Here is a 9,686-nt window from a genome sequence, read left to right as displayed (position 1 = left end):
GGGGATGAAAACAGCGTCGCATCACGTCGCGTCGTTCCTCCTTCCAGGCTTGTAGTGCGCAGCGGCTGAGAGAACGAAGTTGGTAAAACAGGAGCTTGCGACGATTCTGACGACTGAAGGGGCGGGGGTGAATTCCTCGCGCAGAGTGGGGGGGACTCCGTCGACGGCAAGAGAGAGGGAAAGAGAGAGAGAGAGAGAGGACAGTCACCCGTCAGCTTTCGGCGCCGTTGGGTCGACGATACGCGATGTCGAAAGCTTCCTCGATCCTCGGGCCGTATCTCCACGCCGGAGAGAAGTAGGGAATTAAATGGTAACTAATCGCCCCTGAGAGCGCGAGTTGAATAATCAAAAAGGCCAACCGACTCGAATGCAGCGTCGCAATGCACGAGAGATGACATTTGCCATTGACAGTGGTTAGTGAGAGTGATTAGCAGTGAGGATTGTTTGTTTCGTCGACTTTCTTCCGCTCAATGATGGGTACTCAAATGTTCGGCAAGTTATTGAAATTTTACCGCACAGCTTTGATAATAATTTATCATTTATTATGCGAACACAGCTGGTACGGAATTTGAGATCTTCATTCAGTCGCCTTTTTGGGGCTTGTTGTTTCTTGTACGATAATATTGACTGCGTTCCGGAGTTTACTTTTGGCTGGTGAAAACGCTCGGCGTACATAGTGGGGATCAACCACGGTGTATAAAGTTCTGTCTATTTTGTTCAGCTTTTTTGCAAGTTTCTCGACTCTTTGATATTTTTTCTTTTCCTTCTGTACCATAGTCTTCTATTTTTTTAACTCGACCCACCGGAGGTGAATAAAAGTTTTGCTTTATCCGTAGGGATTATTATGTCGGTAGGAATAATGATACTTTTGGGAAAAGTTGTTCTTTTTTGCCCCTAGGACATTTTCAATTCTAACTCAGTTTGCAGGTTCGAAAGTTGAGAACTGACCGAAAAGAAGCTTTCAGAAATGTCAAAGTATGTATCGAGGGCTCGAGACACCTTTCGAAAGACCAGCATTGTGTACCGAACGTGGAGTTTGGCTATATTCATATCCTTGCATGTGGGACGCAATGAGAACCAAATTCTATAAGCAGGTGTTCGAACTAATAAGAATAAGTGATAAATATGAGAAACGAAAGGTGAATTGAAGCCGGAAAAATTCGTATTGAACGCTAAAGAATATTTCAAATTTTCTGAAAACTTTCACCGAATAAGGTTGGTCCGATCATAATGAATAAATGAAAAGCACCGATCCGTTGGTTTCGATTAATGATAGCTGACGGTTATACTTTCGTAAAAGAATTGTGTGAAAATACCCTGATTTGAGATTTTTCCATTAAAGCTTTTTAATTAATTAAAAAACTGTATGCAAAATCGATATCGGATTGTATTAATCAAGTATCGCTTCAGCAGTACACCTGTATCGAGGTGATTGAATATTCATTTCTGGAAATTTTTGAAGAATCAAATTACAAAAGAAATAATTAGCTTGGATTTATCAAAGTACAAAAAATACGATGTTTGTATAAAAAAAAAAAAAAAAAAAACGCAAGGATGATTCGATCCTGATAAAGTTAACAAACACTAAAGATTCTCCACTCGGATTATTTTTTATAAGCGTAAACGCGGTTCATTTAATACGGTTAATTTATTTTCTTTAATTTCAATTATAGTTTTTGAACTTCTGATTTTCTTGGGGCATTGGATCCCACGTTGTCATCAATTGTAACTTTGATGCGTTCCTATCAATATTAAAAATCTCTAAAGTTTCAGAAACTTTTCACCAAATTAGTGAGAAGAAGAGAGTCTTGAATGAGTTTTGCCTCTGATCCTTGACTTAAGGTCCAAAAAAATATACGAGATTTCAGATTAAAACACTCTAAAATAGATTTCAGTTTCACTTGGGGAGATAATAAGTTTTATATGAAAGTTCTAGGAAAAAAGAAGGAAAAATTTAACGTTTCTACCATGAATAAACTAACGTATTTCATTCTCTCGTTATTTCACCACTGCGTAAATTTTCGATCCTTCTTCACAGATACTAGTAATTTTTTTCTGTCGACATTCGTCGCAGTAACGTCAGAAGCTTGATTAGAATCCAATATTCAACAGCCAACAGCGAATTCCGATGTAACAAAATATGTTCGAAAATATTCTCACGGACGAAAAATGCCCCGCATATCGTACACGATGACGCATTGAGCGGATAGAAGGAAGGTGGGTAAGAGTACCGTGAGAAAATGGAACCTGTCGACCATAGTGAGTGAATTTAAGGTGCAAGCATGTGCTGGAGAATTGCCACGATTTACATAATGGCTCACCTCTCGAGCATTCGTGCTGATATGGATTATATGGGTAAGCCTGTGAAAGTTTTATCGAGCCAAAGCTTGACGGCGGCAACTGATTTGCTTAATTATGATCAACGTAGGATAATTGGCATTAATGCGCGATGCGAAAACTTTATTCAAATTCAAAGGAATCGAAATGCGACACTGCCACTAGTTCACTAGTCAGGGTGGCCACAAATTTTTTGGACAACAAATTCCATCACATTTTCCAAGTTTGCCAGCACCTGAAACCTAATTTTCCCTCATATTTCCCCAGTTCTAGTAAAGTACTAAAGCCTAAATCGTTCGGCTTATCAACTCTGTATTCGGTTCAAATTCAATTCGAATTGACGAACAACATATTGTACAAAAAAGTCAGTATAAGCCGGTTTATTTTTGTGACAAAACAAAAGTAAATTTCTTACCTCGAAAAATCGTTTCCAATTCCCATGATAGGAAACTGATATTTTCAGTTTTTTCCAATTCCAGGTTTTCCAGGTTTTCCTAGGTCTCCAGGTTTTTCAGGTTTTCCACGTGTGTGGCCGCTATCTTAGTGTTGCTACGATCGTTTTGCATTTGAATGCAACAAAATGTCACTTTGTATCCGAATATACTGAAAAAAAATTATCATACGTTACAAATTTTTACAGATTTTCACTTTTGCTCTGGTCTTTATTTAAATGAGTACTTTTGTCCAAATTTTCCTGGAGAAGGATGAAAAGAATTCAGAAGTTAATTTTTCTCCACTTGCTGCTGTTACCCATTTTTACGATTGAATTTTAAGCAATCAACAACATTCGTGAAAAATTGCTTTTCTGTGTCCCCGTTTGAGTAACCACAATCTAGGCTTTAGAAAGTTGTGTAGAATGAGGACGGAAGAATTGATCAAATAAAAAAATTTAGTCTCCTATTAATAAGACGAAGAAATATGAAAAATCCAAAAAGCATTTTTTTCCAAATGGTATGCGTAATTTTTCGAAAAAAATTAAAAATACCATAGTAGGTAAATGTATTGATTGACTGGATAGGTTTTGTTTTATGTTTTTTTTTTTTTTTTAACTGCGTTTTTCTATCAAACTCGTTAAGATTAAAATAAATCCGATAATGATATTTGATACCTCAAAAATACATAGGAGGTATAATTTCGTACAAAATAATTCTGTTTCCCAATGACCGAATACACGCGAATTTCAAAATCAATGAATTATAATGAACACTCGAACAAAATGGTAGGAAAAATTTCCGTTGAAGAATGAAAAAAGAAAGAAAAATTTATCAACAAATTCGTGTACTTTTCCTCAAATGTAACTAAATGCAAAAAAAAAAAACAGAAAGTAATTCCGTAGAATTTCAAAGAGAGACACATTGGTAAATTTTCTTTCTCTACAAAAGACAGATAAAGAAAAAATCATCCCTACAATTAACTTCAATTTTCGTTGACAATCACGAGTCGGTTTGAAGGAAAAAAAATCAAAAAAAAAAAAAAAAAAAATGTTCAAACACCGTCAAATCCAGAAAACAATGAATCGTCAAGGCCGAATCTTTATTCATATCACGAATTTTCATTTTCCCTTGAAGATAACGTAGCGGCAGGCTTAATAAGAGCGACAGTTTTTCTTACTCGTATATACTTTGCTTCGTTCTTGAATCGTGTCCGGACTACCGATCGGACAGGGAACGAAACCCTCGAAGGTCCCGTAGGACACAATTTCTCGTCGATTTTCAATCGAGTCACTGAAAATTCGGCCAGTTTTTCACAATGAATACGGAAAAGAAGTAATGATAATAATAAACATGAAGCCTATTCTACCTATGAAAAGAAAATTCTCGCAAATCTGAATTCACGAATGGTACCTGCGATTTTATTTTTTTTTTACACCGAACGAAAGGTAAAGCAATCATCGAATTTTTATATGGGGAATTCCATGCCAATCCAACCAGCGTCTGACCCTCATCATTTCTGATTTTGTTCGAAATTTTTTGTGCAATTTTTCCAGCCCTGAAACAGTACCCTGAATTTTTTCCGACTTTTTCATTTCACTGGTTGATTATTTACGAATATTGAGAGTGATTTTCAAATTTTTTTTACATTCCTCCAGAAATTCTGTTAGACTATATTTTCTCTTTCAAACTTTTCGTATATCATTTTTCTTTATCAATTCAAACGATGTTTAAACAATCTGAAAATTCCCAAAGACTTCTATTCCTCGCTTAGAACATTTCTAGACTGGTTTCATTGTGAAGTTGATAAAAAAAAAGTTTGAGTATGCGAAAAAAAATTGACAAAAATTGCTCTATAATGAACCCGGTCTAGAAATTTTCCAAGTGAAAAATAGAAGTTTTGAGATTATATCAGGATAATCGTATAAATAATATTTTGGATGACCGAGAAAATTAAAAGTGCGGAAGAAAATGAAAAAAAATTGGCCCATTATGGCCCGGCTTGAAATATTTGGGATAAGAAATACAGTTTTTGAGAGTTTTTCGAGAATTTTAAAAAAGGTTTGCTTTAAAATCACTGTGAATATTTATACCTATCCAAGCAGTGGATTAAAAAAAAATTCTAAATTCGGAGTGCTGTTTCAGAGTTCGGAAAATTTCAGAAATTTTTTCAAACAAAATCAGAAATCACGAGGGTCAGACAAATTGGTCGACTCGGCGTGGAATTACCCATATAATGATACGCTGATTGTATAATTCAATCAGGCATTTGAAGCGGAGTACTTCAATTTAATGAATTCGTTACCAACTACAAGTTAGTAGGAAAAGGTCCTTCCATTTTTTGGTAAAATTTTGACTTTCCGGACGTTTGTTTTCATAAAATGGCAATTGAATTACTCGGTGATTTTAGAAATAAATTACACGATCAATCCGGCAAGCCAAACAGTGTTACAGAGTAGATGAATTAATCCTCGTTCTAGTAGGTATATGAGTTGAGTAAAATCTCAAAAACCAACTCAACGTTAATTAACAATGCCTCGCTTAGTCGGGCCCCCGTTAATTTAATTACTAACAGGCGCGTAACAACGAGGTGAAAATTTCTGGAATACGCGTGACGAGCTTCAAGTGAAATATGCGCGACGGAATGAATAAGTGGTTGAATTTTTCAACTCGTTTCAGTTTATTCTTTTCTCATATTTATCTCTCAACACGTCCGTGCGTCGTAACGCTCATTAATGAGATTACTAATTATAACCCGTTTGCCGAAGACTTACCCGATGAACGTACATCTGAATAATTTAGAGAGCGAAGCTCATTGAAGTTAATCGGTCATTTTTAGAAAAATCATTACTTCGCAAATGTAGGATCGTCTCGAAACGACTGATCTATTTTTAACAAGCAAAGTCTATTCAGAGTTTGGAAAGTGAACTCCTTCAAAGTCGTTCTCAACTATCGAAACAATGATTTTAGTTTCAATATCCCGTTACATTAACGTTACTAACTTCATCTGGTGAATTTAGTAACCTTTAATATTTTTCATGTATATTCATGAATAAGCACGAACGATCAGAGAAATAAATCAAAGACGCCCGGTTACAAATTTCGCTCAAAATTCAGAAGTCTCGCATAATATTGACTGGCTGGATTATTAAGGTTCGCATTGGATTGAATGGATGAAAATATGTATTACGAATGAATAGAAGCAACGAACCAGCGTAATTTTTAAAACAGGATATCGGTATTCCGATTTTTATCATGCTGTGCAGTGGTGAGATAATAATAATGTTATTATATATTGACAATAATAGTTTTTGTAGTTTGTTGAAGCTATTCGACTCTGCAGGCGTAGTTGAAATGCGATATTTGATAGAGAAACTGTTTCAGGTGGGAAAAGATAATAATTAACGAGCAGGGTAATTAAACCGGACTAGCCTGCGGCATAAAAAGTGCGTTCGCTGTACAACCGGGGTAAATCATAACTGTGGAAAATTAACGGGGTGAAAGAAAGCTCTAAGCTCACTGCAAACGATCGTCAATCAACGTTACGAGGGTTTGTAATGCCAGTCTACTTGAAGATTATACAGAGATAGACAAAAAGATTGCTGAATCGAGGCTTAGAAGAAGCGGCTGAAATTTATTGAGTCGCACTTAATTCGACATGGTTTGTTTGAGTTATCATTTCTATTTCTCGAGTGAATTGCACTGATTTTCTTTATTTTTCTGTACGTACGAGATGTTCGAGATGATGTCAAAATTTTACAAATTTAAGATGAATGAAACACGGATTCAAGAGAAGAATTAGAAAATTCTTAACTAATCAAGTGTAAATTTTCGCCCAAGAATTGCGTGATTTTATGAAGGAATTGCGCGAATTACAAATTTATTTCAATTGACTGATGTAGAGAAACGAATTTAACCGTTTCGTGCAGAAATTTTTCCTTACATGCGATTGACTCCAAATTTTGCACTAATGGACTTTTGGAGTCGCTGATTACGAATCTGAACTCGAAATTCGAAAAATCGGAATGCTGGATCAAATACGACGAACAAACTAAAACAACGAGAAGAAAAATTTCGTGACACGTATGAAGTTTGTGTCAAAATTGGCATTCGGATTTTAATGGCAGATTAGCAGAAAACGCTTTTTTCATAGAAAAGTACGAACTTCGACTCATTGTTCAAATGTGCTAATTTATAATACATAATTAAAAATAAATTTCGTATTCTTTTTAGACTTGGAAATATTTCAGGGACCATGTGAAACCAAAAAATTCTGCAGTTGTTACCAAAAAAGTAGTTCAATAAGTAAAAAGCTCCAAAAAAAAGGTGGAACCCTAATCGTTTCAGCGTGAATTGAAGGGTTCAAAGAGAAAACAATTCAAAATACCGCGAAACCGAAACATCAGCTCGAAGTTGTATTTCGTAAATCTGTAGTAAAATAAAAAAAAAAAAAAAAAAAACGGAAAAACGCCGTTGAATTCGCAGAAAGGAAAGTGTAAAAAATCGTTCTCATTAGAACTCCGTCTGACTAATTATATCGTTGAAAATTAATGAAAACCTCCGAAAAATATCCGGGTAAAAGTTGGGGGTAAAAAAAAAAAAATCGTCCACGAAGGAAAATGTGAGACTCATATAATTTGAATAACAATTTCCCTCGGGGCAATATTCGCTCAGAATCAATGTCAAAAATGGTAATCGTAATAAAATTTCAAGCCGCACGGTTATATCGAGAACTTTACGTTGGCTCTTCAAGCTTGCGCTCAACCCCCACCCCCATTTGACAAATTATCGTGTTCCGAAAACGGAGCAGACATGACAAAACGAGGGGCGAAGTTGAAATTTCGAATTTGAAGAGTTCCAAAACCTCCTAATTCGGAATTTTTTGATGGCCAAGGTTGAAGTAATGAAATCAAGCTCTGACGAAACATGAAAGTTTCGAAAGGTCAGAAACCAGACGCTCAAAATTCGGAAAAAGCAAAATTTCGAAAGTGCAAAAATGAGAAAATTCCGAAAAACCGAAAGATCGAAATTCTGAATAATCGTAGATTTTCAGTTCTGTGAATTTCTGGCTTGGTAAAATTTCACCACTTTGACATTTCTGTTTTGGATTTTCGATATTTTTACGATCGGAGTCCCGGTCATTCTGACTGTCAGTTTTTCTGATTATCTACAGCCACTCGTGAATTTTAATTTCTGGAATTTCACTCCGTCGAAAGTTTATTTTTCAGAATTTTTCCTCCGTCAGAACTTCACTTTTCGGAACTTTGCTGCATCGTAACTTGAATATTCGGAACTTTGATCCGTCTGGTTTCCGATCCTTCGATACTTTGTTATTCCTCCAAAGTTCGACTTCTTTACTTCAAGTTTCACCGCCAAATAATTCGGAGTTGGCCGCTTTCGCAACTTTTTAATTTTGGAACTTCCACCCCGCCTCCAAAACGAAAATAAATACACGCGTGTGATTCGGTAACTAGAAAGCGCCGAGCGATTTGCTCCGCGGTTTGTAAAAAGCAATTTGATCGTTTGATTGATGCCCTGCGGAATTGTACGTACGCGGATGTAATATTAAACTGCACACCTGGGGAGCTTTTTCCGTCTCTCGTTTACTGAAAATTCTGAATTATCGCAACCAAACACAGTTCGGCTAATTTGACACCGCGTCGAATAACGATGGAAAAATACATTTTGCATATGACGGAAGAAAATCGCTTCCGCTGTAAAGCGAGTGTTTCGATTTTTGGTCAATCAACTTTCCTAATATTTATTAGAGACTTTCAAAAATCTAGTTTCGGAGAACAAACAGGGTGTACAGAAGAGACTTCGCTTCTGTCGCTTTGTTTTTACATTTTTCAAAATTAACAAAGAATTAGGAAAATTTTTCATGAATTATCTGCACATTTCGATCGACGGAAGTGATTTTTTTTTTTTTTCTCCCAAATATCACGAATACTGATTTATCCAAACTTGAGAACATTATTTCGAAACTTGACTTTGCGTAAGAAAATGTTCTTGTGAGAAAAACTAAAAATAAATGGTAAATGTTTACTTGACGCAAAGAATAACATTTATATCAACATTTGTCTTGGGTTTTTTTTTCGGGATCTTTATAGTTTTCTGAAATATCGCAACGGATTTACGTAAATTGAAAAAAAAAAAAAGGTAAAAGTCAGTCATTAAACAGTTTTAAAAGCATACAAGAAATGGAATTTATTCTTTCCACGACAGCCCAAATAAAAACAAAGAATTAAAATCTCGTTGATAGCTTGTGCGATATAAACTCGAAAGATTCTATAATACGGACTTCTCAAATTCTGCCGCGATATCAAGTTTTAGAAATAGTACCAAAAAATTTACAAGTATTTGTTTAGCTAAGGAACCGAAAAAAATTTTGTCTACGAGGTCAGAAAAATCACAGTTATTAAAATTTAAACGATTTTGAGGCAATTTTGAATCCAGATCTACAGATAACAAGACTATTTTATTGTTTCTAATTTTTGTTTTACGTTATATCTTTTCCGTATATTCGCGAAAGGAATTTCGTTTGGCGAATGTCACATTCTAAAAAATTTGTCACCTCACGGATGTTTAGAAAATGTGACAGACACAATTTTCAAAATTTCTTTCAGTGTAATTGATTGAAGGGGCAGTCAAACCGTTTATCCGAAATAAATGTTGATCGGAAGATTCTGTATCCCGAAATTTCGATAAATTGGTTACTCGATTCGTGAAAATAAAACTAAGAATTATCACAAATTTTCAACTCTCCAAAATGATAAAACGTTATTTCTACGCCAATTAAAACCGCGATATTATCCGCGTCTTTTCCCACTTGACCTCCATTCCGAAATTGGACGGTAAAAGTCATCGGCAGAATATTTCCCGTAGAAATAGATTGGCGTATTCAAGTGCAGATCGAGA

General features: G+C 35.5%; 1 protein-coding gene across 2 annotated transcripts in view; it reads left to right on the top strand.

Moving 5' to 3' along the window:
- Nucleotides 1-227: 227 nt before the first annotated feature.
- The window catches only part of LOC124186439 (protein eva-1 homolog C-like), a 74,897-nt gene continuing 65,438 nt past the window's right edge, over nucleotides 228-9,686 (top strand). Inside the window, exons 1-2 of one of the 2 annotated variants that reach the window (XM_046578173.1) lie at nucleotides 228-487; nucleotides 2,039-2,355. In XM_046578173.1, coding sequence (XP_046434129.1) covers nucleotides 2,283-2,355 — 73 coding nt within the window. In that variant the 5' untranslated portion in view covers nucleotides 228-487; nucleotides 2,039-2,282. Of the gene's footprint in view, nucleotides 488-978; nucleotides 2,356-9,686 lie in introns of those variants that run through there. The other variant, XM_046578175.1, reaches the window with a different exon arrangement.

This window comes from Neodiprion fabricii, chromosome 7, assembly GCF_021155785.1.
Source record: "Neodiprion fabricii isolate iyNeoFabr1 chromosome 7, iyNeoFabr1.1, whole genome shotgun sequence".
In the NCBI taxonomy this organism is placed as follows: Eukaryota; Metazoa; Arthropoda; class Insecta; order Hymenoptera; family Diprionidae; genus Neodiprion; species Neodiprion fabricii.
Note: the sequence above shows the minus strand (reverse complement) of the source record. Positions and strands in the feature narration are given on the sequence as shown.